At 36.1% G+C, this 15810-nt stretch overlaps 1 protein-coding gene across 1 annotated transcript in view; it reads right to left on the reverse strand.

The window, feature by feature from the left end:
* DENND4C (DENN domain containing 4C) overlaps positions 1-14219 on the reverse strand; it is a 52254-nt gene extending 38035 nt beyond the window's left edge. The window contains exons 1-9 of the mRNA XM_059491813.1: positions 13900-14219; positions 8587-8839; positions 7527-7596; positions 6574-6743; positions 4843-5084; positions 3933-3999; positions 3253-3311; positions 1718-1862; positions 1205-1380 (exon numbers count right to left, since the gene is read on the reverse strand). Of these exons, the coding sequence (XP_059347796.1) occupies positions 1205-1380; positions 1718-1862; positions 3253-3311; positions 3933-3999; positions 4843-5084; positions 6574-6743; positions 7527-7596; positions 8587-8839; positions 13900-14210 (1493 nt within the window). The 5' untranslated portion in view covers positions 14211-14219. The remainder of the gene's footprint in view (positions 1-1204; positions 1381-1717; positions 1863-3252; positions 3312-3932; positions 4000-4842; positions 5085-6573; positions 6744-7526; positions 7597-8586; positions 8840-13899) is intronic.
* Positions 14220-15810: the final 1591 nt, after the last annotated feature.

Below are 15810 nucleotides of genomic sequence, written 5' to 3' on the forward strand. Positions count from 1 at the left end.
AGATGTGCACTTGAATTAGTGATGATCACCCTCATCTTGAACTAGCTTATATCCATCTTTCTATTTATGTTCTAGTTAAAAATGGAAAAGTAGTTACTAATACTGAAAAACCAATTTTTCCTTTCTGTTATTTGTACTCATATTATAGAAACCCAGAAGAATTATTCTGGATTAGCTTCTCCTCAAGAAGGTGCAAAGAAACTGTTCAAAGAACACTTCAATTTAAGAAAAGTACTATATTACAATACAATAATTAAGTTAAAATACTTTTGAATTAATGTAGTGAGACACCAAATTTTGCTTGATTGGTCTCACAAAAAACATGGTCCTTGTAACTTCAGAAAAATTTCTTTATGAACACTAATATAAAGTAGCCCAAGTTCAAGATAGTGTCAAGAATTATTATGAAAGATTTGGAAGCATTCATATTCATCTAGGTTGCTTTAAGATGATCAAGTCTGACCACCTAAATAACACTGTCATGACTACTACAAAACCATGTCCATCACTAAAACAAGCAATGCATCTATATGTCTTTTAAATACCCTCTAGGGCTAGTGATTCAGCCACTTCTCTGAGCAGTCAATTCCAATGCCTGACCACAAGTGAACAAAGTTTTCCTACTATCTAATCTAAAGCTCCTGTGGTGCAACTTGAGGCCATTTCCTTTAGTCTTGCTGCTTGTTACCTGGCACAAGAGACTGACCTCCACCTGGCTACAGCCTCCCTTCAGGCAGTTGTAGGAAGTGATAAGGTCTTTCTCAGGATCTTTTTCTACACACCACACAACCCCAGATCCCTCATCTGCTCCTCACACTCCTTGTGTTTCAGACCCTTCACCACCTTCTCTGGACATGCTCCAACACCTCAGTGTCCTTCTTGTGAAGTGCTCAGAACTGAACACAGCATTTGAGATATGGCCTCAGCAGCACCCAGTACAGGGGGAAAATCCTTTCCCTAGTTACTTACCATTGTTACTGCATTTATAGTAAGATCACACTTCCTATAAAAATGTGATGCAGAAGTGTTGATCCTTGACTTACTAAGTTTTAATTTACTTATAGCTTTAGAAATGAGAGAAAAAAAAAAGGGACAGTAAGAAACAAACCATGTTGGATCAAACAGCGTTTAACAATTTTTTTCTCCTGAGCACTTCAGCAATCTCTTCATCTACAGAAAAATGTAAAATCTCCATAGAACTTACATGTAGACCATGTTTGTGTCTAAGTCAATGCACACAATATCCTGTGGTGGATCGTACAGATCAAAGTATCGTGAATCAACTCCAACAATAAATGGAAGAGGTGCACTGAGTACGGTGGCCAGAGACAAAGGACAGAGGGGGATATATGGACATTGCCACTGAAATGGAAATATCATCTGAAGGAAAAATTAAATTAAATAAATGCATTAAAAAAAGACAACAGATACTGCACAAGAAAAAACAATAAGTTACTTGCAGCACATTGAAATGAAATTACTAAAAGCTTTGTAACACTATCAGAAAAAGGTCCCCAAGTTTGTTACTTTAATACATTATAACTCTCAGTTAGCTATGCAAAAATCATGATCTCTAAGAGTTACTAGATAGAGCAATAGAACTAAATGCTGTTGTTATGACCATTTAGTACATCAGTAATTTTCATTTAAAGCCTTGTTACAACTGTGATATTGAAATCAATTTCTCTTACTGCAGTACAGAACACTTTGTACTTACAGCTACTACAGCTTCAGCCACTCCTGTCAACACAGCCGGTCTAAGGGAATGGAGGAGGATCTTGCCTTCTAGTAATACAAAGAGTAACAGAGTGGCACAGTTTTCTGGTCCAAGATTCATGAGTAGAGTGCTAAAGTTTGCTCCACTAAGGAGTGGATGGGAAAGGAGAAGAAAAGAAAAATATTATAGAGTTTAAAAAAAATTCACTACTATCAAATTTTCTGACAACTGCCAATGTTTGGGATCAACTAGTTGAATGGTGCTAATACACATCAAACACCTACCTATCTAACTAATAGCTATGACATCATTTTAAGGCTTGTACCACCCGAAAGAAACGTAAATTTAAATTCTATTGCTAAAGAAACATACACTAAACCATGATAGTGCTAAATTTGCGTTGTTTACAGCACTCTCTCTCAGACATGCACTCACATCTTGCTGTCACACCAACAAAGCAAAGCTAATTGCTAATTCAAACGAAAATAACACCAGGAGTTTCATATGATCAGTTATCTCACACAAGAATCATAAACTAGAGTATCCATTTGATCTTAGAATCACAGTATCAAATTCCTGTGTGAGTCAAAATTAATCCATCATTCTTTTGGAGACATACTTTTATTTTCTGTGGTTTAGCCTCCAATCAATTTGTTGAGACTATGCATTTAGGAATGACGCTGACATCTGTGAGTACATGGGTGTAAAATCTGTCCTTAAAAAGGTTCTTACATGTTGTTCGGCGATTTAGTGCCTGGATGCAATTTTTTATCCAAATGCTTGTGTAACAAATATGATTAAAGATGGGATTCTGCATAAAGAATATTATATGATAATGTCATCATCATATGAGGTTATCATCATATAATCATATGATTGTATGATAATGTTAGAATATTATATGATAATGGGTGGAGAGAATAAAAAGGGAGAAGATTTTGGTTTTTAACATGAAGACAAAGATGAACAGAAGTGTTAAAATAAAACTACGTGTCACAATCATAGGGAGGTCTAACCCTGAAGATGCAGGAAGCATCCACAGACACTGCATCAACCTTCAAGCTCAAATACTAATTTGGAGGCATACCCTTGAATTCCCAAAATGTTTGCACACTTGTGCAAACATGGATTTCACCTAACGGCTTGATGTTATTGTCTCTCTTGGATCCAAAAAGGAGAAAAAAGCAAGATAGCAGTCTCTATGCTATTAAATTTTGCTTACTACACTGGTTCTGAAAATACAAGATCTTTAAATATGGGTACTTTTCTCTCCTCACAAATGTCTTATTATTCCTTTAGAGTTCCTGCAATAATCTGGCAATTCATCTTTATTTCAGGGTAATTAGTGATCTTATACTTCCACAAGGGGCACGTGTATGTCAAGCCAAGACTGCGTAACATTATAAACACATACTGAGCTTCCTGTTTATAATACCTCATGATATTGCACTAATATTTGACTTTCTTCTATGATTGACTCCTGCTTGCCTCTGATTTTTTCAAGTAGCATACATTTAAAGCATTAATAATGATACCTTAATGGCAATGGTGTGGAAACTGGCTGTGACAATATTAATGCATCATGGGCAGAAAGCTGAAACACATAAAGTAATATGTGATTGACAAGAACAACCCCAAAGTTAATACAGTATAACATTCCAATATAAATATATATCAATAGTCTCATAAACTGCCTGGCATACAGACACAGTGACTTTGGGACTCAGGTTCAGTAAGTGAACAGAGCTCATATTAGTCACCGAAAGAATTCTGAGAATTACAGGAAATTGTCTGTGACTCAGTGTTGCTGCTGGGTGACTAAACAGAGAAGCACAAGAGACAGCACCCCAGGGGACTAACCTCTGCCCCACAGCAGTGGGTGGACAAATGAGGGGAAGTCAGAAAACAACCCTACCACTGAGGTAACGCAAATGGTGCCTATAAAATGAAAGCATAATACTTGGCCGATATTTCAAAAGTGCAAGTAGAACACTTCTGCCATCCACACCACCTGAAGTATGAAAGAGTTTGTTTCCTTTGCTAAGTTGTCCTAGGATTTTATCAATGTGAGAGAAGGCCAGCCCATCCACCCCCTCCCCTCTCTCTTCCAGGACATATGTATTCAAACCCAAGTAAAAAAAATAAAGAAAGAAACCAAAGGAAAGAGGAGGTTTGCTGTTGCTGCAGCTTAAAATGAATGAAAATTGTTGCTTACCTGCACAAGAATCCTTGGCCTTTGTGGTGAAGGGAAAGGTATATTGTGCATAAAATGGGATATATGCCTGTAAAGAAGACAAGATACTAGAAAAACAGCACCAGGGTGTAATGAAGGTCTGTAAACAATGTTAACTAAATTTTAGAATTAATATGGTAGCATTTTTTAGAAAGACTTTTAAGATTTATTTACTCTTTTCAGAAGTCCAAGAGTCTGTTTATGCAAGCCAAAATGAAGAAGCTTCATTCACTCAATTTCATGTCTGAAAATTAATACTAGCAGCTTCAGATATGTAAGCAAAAGATAAGAACATACTGGCATTTAGGCAAGCCACTTCAAATCCCAGGCACCCTAACCCTGTTCTCCAGTTTCTAAAGAGATTCTGCTAAGAGAAAGTATTTTGTTGGATTTCTTAACATCTATCTTACTTGAATGTAACATAATTTTCCAGCAAACTTTCAGGACCATGACAAGCATCCTCTGCAGAGTTTGCATGCATAATCACAGACATGAATTAGCAGTAATGCTTGGAAACAAACATAGATATTCACCACTGATGTACAGCATTACTGAGCTTACATTTACTAAACTAAAACACAGGACTGGAAATATAGCATGTATCACAGCACAGCCTGTTCTAGGCTTGATGTAGCTAAAAGAAAGGTAAACAGGCTTGACATACTCTAAAAAAGACCCAGACTAAAATCCAGTTAGCTTTGCTGGCACTGCAAGAGCCAATACTATTAAACAGAAGCAGCAATAATTTGTACCAGTACAACATAAGCTAAACAGTGCAAACATGATGGTGGGTCAACTATAGCAACTATAGCAACTGTGACATGCACAAATCACATGATTTCTTGAGCTAATGACTACATTCCCATAGCAACTTCAAAAATGTATTACATACTTTTCAATGGGAAGAGGATGAGGTCCAGAGACAGAGAGTTTGTAGATGAACATAAGAAATTTTCGAAACGCTTCAAAGAAAGGCCAGTGTGAGAGAAGACAGATGCATTTGTTTGAATTGATGGACTTGGAAGTAATCGCTTTTCTCTCTACAGTCGTCAGAAGACCCAGCTGTGATTGCTGTTTCTCTGTTAGCAGCTCCCGGGGATAAGGCTCATAAAACTGGATAGCAGCACCGTAAACCTACAAGATGAAGTGAAACAGCTAAGCAGGCCCAGTATTTAACAGGAATATGGGCTAGAACTTTTGATGCACCTTTAAGTCTTTGGAGTTTGCACACACTACAGTGCTTTTGCTGGTACCTTATGAAATTACTTCATTTGTGTAATATGCACAAAGCAACCCTATAAACAAAATGCCTTGAACTTTCCTCTTCATTTTCATTGCACCTTCCTCAACCAGTGAGAACTTATACTCACTTGAAAGGGAAGGAACCAAACCTTCATTTTGTGACAAAACCCTATCCATGAATCATACGGGTCAAGAACATCCCCAAAATCTCAAACCCAAACCCTCATGAAATGTTTCTGTTCAGTAAATTCCCCTCTCTTTACCAAACTAAACAATAAAACTATTTTAGCTTTGACTTCTCTCATTTTATTTAAAAATATATTTTCTAATACTCCTTATCTATTTGTCTGTGCTTCATAACTGAGTTATTCTGGCAAGCTTAGCAAAAATGAATAAGGAAAGAAACCAGTAGCAGCTACTGCATTCCTCCTAGCAAAATAAGTATTAATATTTTGAAGCAATGTGGTTTTGTTCTGTTTGGAAATGGAGAAGTGTGTAAATATTTTTATTAGGGGAGTGAGACAGAGTGGAAGTTGAGCAGTTATCACAACAGAGACAAACTGCTGTTTATTAGAGAACTATTCAATCACACACTGATACAGAGAGCCAATAACACATTACAGTCACTTACTCCCTCATACAGTTCACAGACATTCACAATTGGCAAGCTGAAACAACGGCTGGGAGACCAACCCTAAGCAAAGGCTCCCTTGCTTCATCAAGAGTACCTCTACTACCTTCCTGCCTGTAACCTAAGTCACACAATACATTTTTGGTGCCTTTGTATGCTGATGGCCTTATACAGATTCAGCAGACAAATCTGAATGTTAGAAGACAAAATTCAGATGTTCTGAATCTTTTCCTTCATGCAAATTAGAGTCTTTCACATACTACCTCTCAAAGCACACCTCTTGTCCCTGCCTTCCTGCTTTCTGGTAACTAGTTTTCAATTCACATGCAGAGATATGTACACGGCCCTATTACAGAAAGTCACAAAGCCTGTTATATAAAGTCACATCGAAGTGTCTTTTAAGGTAACCAAGTAAAAACTGTAGCAATTGGCTACATCGCTAATACCCGTGTTAAATTCTCTTTAATATATAGACTACACTTCCATTCCCATCACATGAAAGAACAGGGAAAGCAATGTGCTGTGAGCTTTGGTTTTGTTAAGCGTACAGTTCAACCTACATAGGAGTAAACAGCACGTACTCTTCAGCTGCTTCCTGATTTGGTCCAGTTTCATCTTACATGAAGGCTTAAGAAATGTAACTTTATAAGGGAAGTATTAGACAATGTATTTCTCAAACACAGAAGAAATAATCCCTAGCTCCATAACAGCCATCTGAAATAAAAGCAAAACCACATTGTGGAGCCATACCTTTTCTGCTGAAGAGCAGGTCAGTACAAATGTTGAGAACACTGGTAGTGGATATTTGGTTTGAGGGTCCCAGCATTCAATAGTAGCTCCCATAGGAAGGCAGAAGAGAGGTACAGAGTCTGACAGTGGAAATGACTCATAGTTCTCTTGAGGATATCTGAAAAGTAAGCCTCAAAGAAAAAAGAAAAGTAAGCACATTTGCTCTGTAGGCCATAAATATTACAAGCAATATATTTTCCACAAAATATGGCCACATCTACACAACCCTGGGTTTACTGTTGCTGCTGATCTTGCTTGTTCTGTGAACAGCAACTTCATTATCTATTCTTTCAACTTCTATTTGATAATTTACTCTTTTTAAAGGAATTTAGTGTACTTACTACTCAGCAGAAATGCTTCTGTGAGTTTTTCTGGGCTTCTTCATAAACAAAAAATAATCTGTAGCAGTGCATTAAAATTTTTTTTAAAAGCCAGACTTGTCATTTATTCAGAATATTTTTCACTCTCTTCAAACAAAGAACAAGAAAATAGTTGCAGAATTGAAGGAAAGGAACACATTAAATTTTCAAATTAAACAGAAGATGTGTAAGCATAGAATGAAATACAAGTAAACCTGAACAGGATTTTAATTACTCCTTCTCCATTATTACCAACAAAAAAATATGAAGTCTTTTCTTACATGTGTAATGTTTGCAAAGACAAAAGTTTACTAAAGCTCCTCAGTTAGCAAGCCTGTCATGATAAGAACTAAAATAATAAAGAGAAATGTTATTCCTTTTTTTCCTGGGAAAAAATAAGGTGAGGAAAGAAGGCATTAGAGAAGCTGATTTCAACATCCTCCAGGACCAGTATTCTGACAGACAGCACTTAAATTTTTCAAATTATCATTTTATTTTAACAAGGCATTTGAATCCTTTTGTTAACATGTTTAGACAGTTTCTAAAATTACTTACCAGCTTTATATGCTAAAGAGTTAGAAGCTGGCACAGACTTCTTGTAACAAAGGTATACACTGGAACCCCACTGAAAAACAAGTTTCATCTCAGAATCAGCAAAGATGACAACAAGGAACAGAAATCACGCATTTGAATAAACTCCCTTTACAAACAAATCAGGTATTTTAACAAAAAACACTACAGAATAAAATGACCAGCTGGCTGCTGAGTGCATGTAAATGACAAAAATGAGAACTCACCCTTCTCTCATTTTTAGACATTACAGGATTTACATAAAATAACCACACCACACACAACCACACTACTCTCTTACCTATTTCAACAAAAGAACAGGCAAAAGTGAAGCAGATAATTTCCACCTTGATGTTTCCTTGGTTATTTAAAAGTAGAGTCTTATGGGGACCCATTACAGGAAGTCAAGTTCTAATCATCCTAAGTCATAATTGAAGCTTTTATTGTACTTCTATAAACTGGTTATTGACACAGTGTTTTTTGCAGTTTGGCTACCTATACTCTATTAAAAAACTATTACTATTAAAAAAAACTCACTTATTCCACTACAAGTAAAGTAATGCAAAACAAACGAAAAAAAAGAGAGAACCAATTAAAGCAAAGCACACTGAGAAACTCTAAGTAGCAATTATTATCCTTACAATGCATTAGTAACACAGGCATTAATGAATCACTAAGAAAAAAGCGTTTCTGCTTCATCCCAAGTGTCAGCCTCTCCTAAGGGTGTGGGAGAGATAATTTTAAAAAAATAAATTAAAACTTCATTGCACTACTCCTAAATAGCACCTAAACATGAATATGCAAACTGAAGTAGCAAGTAATCAGTACGAAACAGTAATTTTCAACATGAAAGAAAATCAAAGCAACAAAACCTACAAAACTGACATCTCACACATGGTATAAAAAATGAAGGAATTCTGATGTAGTGATAGAACACAATTACAATAGTACTAAGAAGAGTTTAAGGAGCTCCTCCTTTAAATATATGTGTTGGGCTAAAAAAGAAAAATGAAAGAAAAAGAAACTCAGTCTTACAGATACTCACCATACCACAATTTAAATTCTTATCCACTTTACAGAATGTGTGAGGAGGGGTTTCCCCTTTGCTGGTAACAATAACACAGATATCTGTCACTGCCAGTGAGTTCTGGGGTCGCACTGGAGGGGCCCTTCGGTAGGTGATGAAGATGCGCTGCGAAGAAGCTGAGCTGTTGTTAACGTTGGCGCAACGACCATACGGAGTAGCTTGGATCACCTCACAGCCCGAAATTATGCGGTCCTTCCCCTCGTAGAGAACTCTGCACAGGAAGGAAACACTATCATGAGCATTTGGAGAAACTGCCCATCCATTAGCAACCTATGCCATCCTTGCAACATTTTATCATGAATCTTATATATTCTCTTTCATCATGCAGTACCTGAGGTTGAAGAAACTGCTCAGAAATATTTAAAACTACATTGAACTCTCTGTGGGAACAAACCAGAGTTTCAGAAAAATAAAATCAAGCCACATTGAAAAGGATTTAGTTATAGAACCAGTTGGAATGCTGCACTATCAATGAAAAATAAATACATTCCACTTTAAATTGCTTGCACACATCACAGTGGATAACTTAATCACTAAAATCACTGCTAAGTCTTTTAAAACTTGGGTTTTTTCTGGGTTTTTTGTTAAGTATTTTTTGGGGTTGGGTGAGTTTTTTTGTTTGTTTGTTTTTTTAAAATAAATATTTTTGGAAAATCACAACAGAGGACAGAAGTCTGCTTCCCAGATGAATTTTTACAGAAAAAAACAATCCAAGCCCAGTAATAATTGACATTCACACTTTGAATAACAGTGCTTAAGAAAATGAGGCAGGAAGACAAACTAATACTTTGTTCCACAATAAAGGAAGAAACAGTAAGTACAATTGACTGTACACCTAGAAAGCAGAATATATATTACATATCTCATATATCTTATACATGGCTGTACAGCAATATTCATATGGTGCATGACTTTTTTCTTTTTGCAAGATCACTAACTTAGATCATCATATTTTTAGCAAAAACCAAAAGATCCTTAACAGCTTCACAGCAGCTAAATAAGCTATAACGTTTCTTTACCTAAGATAAAGCTATTAGAAAGTCATTATGAGAAAAAATGTGGAAGTTCAAGCATACACCTAAACATTTTTAACGCACAGATGCTATTACAGGGCAAGCTTTATCTCCCATTCCACACCCAAATATGCAATGGCTCCATTTGCTTGGTTCTCTGCAGTATGTACAGAGTACCTGTCACCTTCAAATCAGTTTTTATCATAACAAGACATAGGATAAAGGTAACACATTAAACCTTTGTACTTTGTGATCTCCAGCTTCTCACTCATAGTCCCTAACAACGTTAAAATAAGAAATAACCAGGCAATACATATTTCCTGTCCCCAAATACCTTTGGTTAAATGTTTGACAGACTAGTACTAAGTACATATTTGAAAACTTCACAAAGTCATGTCTCTAAGCTAAAATAAGTCTTTTTTCATATCCAACTATTTCCAGAACTTAAAAAAAAATTACTAAACTTCCAAAATTACTTAAAGACTACTTCCACAATTACACTGGAATATGTAAAAATTACTGTTTATTATGATTTAACACAAAATACATCTTGTCATAGTATTGATAAGAGACATAAATTACAGTCATAGAATACTTTAAAAAAGCAAAGAAATCACATGAGTTGGGACTATATTGATGTAGCTATCAGGCTGCCAATTTATTCACCTAGTTCATGGAGGACAGCAATATTCAACAATGGCTTCAGTGGTAAAGACTCTGACCATCAGACTTCATACATTTTAAACAATGTGTACTTTCAGAACCAGCCCAGTACCAGCATTTCCAAGTCACAACATTAGTGTTAATATACTATGTACTGGTTCAAGATATTTATAGGAAAAGTAGGTGTGCCTGAACTACTCCTAAGCTAAGTAAAATTCTGGAAGAACACTTATTTTGCTCCTCCATAAAGTTAAAGAGCCTCAAACAAAACAGAACCCAAACAACTACAATGGCGGCTGCTTTCAGGCCACATCCATTGTGCATAAGGGAGTTTACATGAATCCTTCACATCACTGTCTACATCAATCAGAAGAAAATACTAACAGAGCAATCTCCAGTAAAAGTTTCAGTTCAGTTTTATTTCAGTTTCATGTATTTTAAATAAAACAAAAATTATAAATTTATTCCAGAAACATTTATCAGCTGTCAGCTTATGAGAAGGAGCACAACATTAATCAGACTGTTTCAGCAGTCCAATTTAATAAGTTTACAAGTATTGTAAGAAAATTACTTTAAGTGTTCAAGACTTTATCAGTGGGGTGACCTCTCACCAAATGAAAAAAGAAAATGAAAGCAATGTGCACCTCTGCATGTACACTAGAGAAGTATTATTAAACCCACACCATTTCCTAGCCTCAAGCATAGTTCGCAAGTTACAGTACGATGCTGTATCTGGGAGCAAACCGAAGAAAGCCACCACCCATGAACCACTCAAATTAAACAATGGTTTTAATCATTCAGAGAAAACATTCAGAAGTGATGCATGAAATAGTGCACGACACCCTGTGTATACAATGTCCTCCCTGACAGGGTAAGTTTACTTCCATTTGTTTCAACTTCCAAGTGTCTGCCTTTGATTAATAATTAGCGATCACAGTTAGACTTCTTTCCTGCCTTTTTACATTTATAGTTTGGTGTCAATCCTAAGTACATATTATTTGCTATATTATTCTATCAATGTCAATACAGTTTCACTTCAAGCAAAATGTAAACCAGTTTCCTCTAGACGTCAGGTCCTTTGCAAGCAAAACCAAAAGAATCTTATCATCTCATTGTAAGACTGTTTGATATTGTACATGGAAGTTCTCTCACACCCAGTTTTACTGATTTCAAAGTGTACTTCAATGCATCAGGTAATAGAATTTACAAAGAGGAAATACAACCTTGTGGCTGTTGAGCTAAAAATCATAAACCATAAAAAACTTTGCTCTAGAAAACCATTTCAAAACAGTCGGACTTCTGTAAATTGCATTTGTCTAAGACTGCTGTTGAGTTTGACTCCTTCTCTAGGTCCAAACACAATCCTGTCTCTCACAGTTCCTAGGCAAAATACACCTTTATAACTCCTCTTCCTCTCTCATTTTTCAAGTATTGAAAAATAAAGGAATTTATACAAATAAATTTCAAACAAAATCTCACTCCACCTAAACCAAAACAGATCTCAAATCTCAGTTCTTGTCTTTTTTTGGAACACCAGCAAAAAAACTGGTGAAGAAAAGAACAGAATGACAGTTACTGAATTATTTCATAGACACACAAGCCTAAGATACTAAATTTTACAGCTACATTTATGAAGAGGATCTTAAGAGATCATTTATCCTAGGAATGAACCTTTATTTTTCCAACTAATTAATCTGATTAATTCTGGAAAAGATAACATTCAAAGGCATGACACATGGCCTAACTGTGTGCAAGTGAGTAATTGCAGCAGGAATTCACTCTAGCAACTTACAGACACTTTGATTCAACAAGCAGTGGACAAATGGAAAGGAATGAAGATGGAGGGAACAGAAACACCAAACACAAGGACAGGAGCAGACAAACAGTAGAGCATATCCCTATCCCTCTCTTCACCAAATGGCATTTGTTTAACTACTTTCCCTGAAAATAACACTGAAAGAAATACAAAGACAGACAAAAACATTCATCAAGAATCACTTGAATGCTCCGACTATGACATAACTCAATTTTATACATACAATAACGTAAGAGTACACATTTCACCCTTTCAAGGGATGTACTCTTCCTGTACATATTGAGTTCACTCACCATGTCAAGACTGGCTCAAAGGTAAAACATTATTTCACACTGGTTCTTTAATAAAGTAATAGGAAACAGCATAAATTAGCCTTCAGACTGTACATGCATCGCTTGCCTGAACTCTGCTTTTATCTGAACACAATGGAATTCGAAGATTAAAAAAAAAAAACAAATAAAAAAATATTGCTCTACCCATCTCTTGAATATAGTTGCAAAGCAGGAGGAACAGCAGGGGGAGAATATGCATCGTTGCTCAGAGAGAAAAGACTGCCATGATGTATTAGGTGCGACACCCTAACTTGATCTGTCTACAACAAAACACAGAATAAATACTATTTGCCAAATGCCATCATCTTAGCCAACTACTTGCCTACTTTGTTTACAAAATCACCCCAAGCATTCAAGCTGCCAAGGTCATAGGAGACACCAAATACACATATGCTAGCCAAGTTGCTTCCTTAAAGGCACATGCTGAAGACTGATTTTTCATTACTTCCTTTGAGGAAACACTCCCAGTAGAAATGCTTCCTTCTATAGGAACTTAATGAAGCTTAAAAAATCAGCCAAAATGTAACTTCACACTGTAATGTCTCTTCTTACAGTGCCAGTCACACACATGGGAAAAGATTAGGTTAAAAATCACCTACTGGAATGCAGGTTAGATGATCAAGATGAACACCAGTTAGAACGTACCAGCTTAATTTTACAACTCAAACTATAACCCTTAAGAGCAAACTATCTTGCCATGAAGCTGCTTTCATTATTCAGATTTCACTATCAGTCTCCTCCCTGACTGAACACTGTCAGTAAGCACATAAATTGTAGATCAAAAACAGAATATGTAGGCTTCAAGCCAAAGCATTTAAGCTTATAAATGAAAATAACTAAATGGATTATAGCATATATATAGATGCACGATTTTTACTCCCTACTATTTATTTAATAACTAAGTAGGGAGAAAAATAAAATTCTTTATTTTGCCCTAATTGTAAAAGCACACCCCACAACCAGGCTCTACTTTCTTTTTCATTATACTCCCAGTAGCTCTACAATGTCCTTATACATTTTTAAGTTGTATCTTTCACCATAAGCATTAAAGTGAATTCCAAAGTGATAATTTTTGACTTCTGAAGTCACAATTTTCAGATAAAGCATGTTAATGTTTCTGGATTTACACTACATATTTTCTATAAATTAATTCTGTGTTATTCAATTGTCTTTCATAAAACTGCAGCAGAGAACTTAATTTCTCATTTTTACCAGCTTCATCTCGCCCATCCTTTCAACTAAAACATCATCGTTCATTTTAAAAAGAGAAATTCACTAGATGACTGACACTTTGTTCAATGTATTCGATACAGAAACACACAGTAAGCAATACAGATTCAAACAGGACTTTGTAAGATGTTTTCTCACATCTGTCTTCACCATCATCAATGAAGAATAAGATTTTATCATTATTTAAGGAGGAACTGAACTGCCATAGAAATCTCACCCGATGTCAGTAAGAGGTGGCTTGTCCCGGCCTCTCTTGTAGCACAGGAAAAGTTCAGGACTCTTTAGACTTCCATAGTTTAAGTTGGCTTGGAGGGCTGTAGGGGTGGCCTCAACACAGGTATATCCCTCTGGGACAGTTTCGCCAGCTGATTTAATTATCACAGCAATGTCAGTAATTGGAGCCTTGGGACCAGTTGACTTTGTTTCATGTCGGCTGATTTCTTGGTCCAGGAGGGTTGCCGTGTCTGTATCAGTGAGCCCTGCCACTACGAAATAGTCAGCCACCCGTGGACCTTTGTCTTCTATCATGGTTATGTCAGTACTTCCTGGGTAAAAGAAAGAGAGAAATCAAACACTCCGCTTTCAAACTCAAACCCTTCTCTCAGCAACTATGAGGATCTAGAACTTTTGAAAAAAAATTTTGCAACTAGAAAAGTACAGAGTTATATACAGAGTTCATGAAAATTCCATGAAAACTGCAAAACAAACTTTGACTTTTGCTGCACAAAAAAGATACTGAAGGATATTGCAGGTAATCAGATTTCAGTTCTAGCACCACAATAGTAATGTTTTAGCACAAGGAAGTTTAAGTGAGATATAGGATAACTCAAAGCTCTTAACACAGCAGCTACACAGAAAAGTAATTTGTGTTATCTATTAGACCAAGCTCTTCATGGGCTATACGTTGATGTATGTATCCTGGTCTGAAAGCATTCATATTTTTCTGCCATTGCTTGTGAGCAATATGACCACAGAACCAGGTTGCCTTTTTTTTTTTTTTTTTTTTTTGACACAGAGAGAACAATTCCAAGTACAGGCTCATCACTTTATCTTCTGCATAATTCATCCATTTTGTTTTATAACATAGGCCTAATAGTGAAGTCTTGAGACACTCAGCTGGCAACTGTAACATCTGGAAGTCATTTACAAAAATCACACATCCAAACCAGCACTTCATCAGCTGATCAGAAAGTACACATCACTGCTCAGCTGCACATTCCAGATCTGGAAAGAGCTGTTCTCTCAACACCACTGATGTTCACTAAGCATATGAAATTAAAGCAGTGAAACATAAGTTTCTTTTAGAACCATAAGTTTCTTTTAGGAACCTAGCCGACAGCCTATGCTCAGCTACCTCAAGTACTACTTCAAGTTCCCAAATCCAGTTACATCTTTGATTTTCATAAAATGAGTAAGACATATTTAAACAGTAGCAGTCAAGCAATGAGCCTGAATACTGTTATACCTCTTCAGAAAGCTAAGTATGAAATTTTTCTAGATCTTATTTCCATCACCGATTTTTGGGAATCCCATATAAAAAGCAAATGAGTAATGGAAGTCTGGTTCCCATCTCTGAAAACAAGACAGCCATAGCTGCCAAGGTCCTACCTACCAAGGAGTGGTGGTTCATGGATACTACCACCAAAATAATTATACAAGAAATTGCACAAATATTGTGAAATTTCTTGTATACCGAATGCCCAAGGTTGGTAACTGCAGAAACATTGGCCTCTGCTGAAAGAAAGGTAGTTTGGTGAAGGCAATATAATATTGTTCCCTGCAATCTGATTTATGCTCCTGTTCTTACCCTGCTCTTTCTTACTAACTTTATATTCAAAACATAGTTTCGATCTTCACAACACACAAGACTTCTAAGACTTTTGATAATAAGGGTACTAAATACTCACCTGAGGTAAAAATCAGTTTTCCATCCTGCATATTTACTAAGAAATTTTAGCATAAGATTATGCAACTTGTGCCCAGTGCTATATTGCAAGCTATTGCAGCAAGAGACAAAAGTAGGGAGAGGAAGGGAAATAACTTCATGTAAATTTGTTGCACCTCTATATTACAAGTACAGTTTTTATTTTCTTACACTGAAATAACAACTTTTCAAATCCCTTCAAAC

The sequence above is a fragment of the Ammospiza nelsoni genome, chromosome Z (assembly GCF_027579445.1).
Source record: "Ammospiza nelsoni isolate bAmmNel1 chromosome Z, bAmmNel1.pri, whole genome shotgun sequence".
Taxonomy (NCBI): Eukaryota; Metazoa; Chordata; class Aves; order Passeriformes; family Passerellidae; genus Ammospiza; species Ammospiza nelsoni.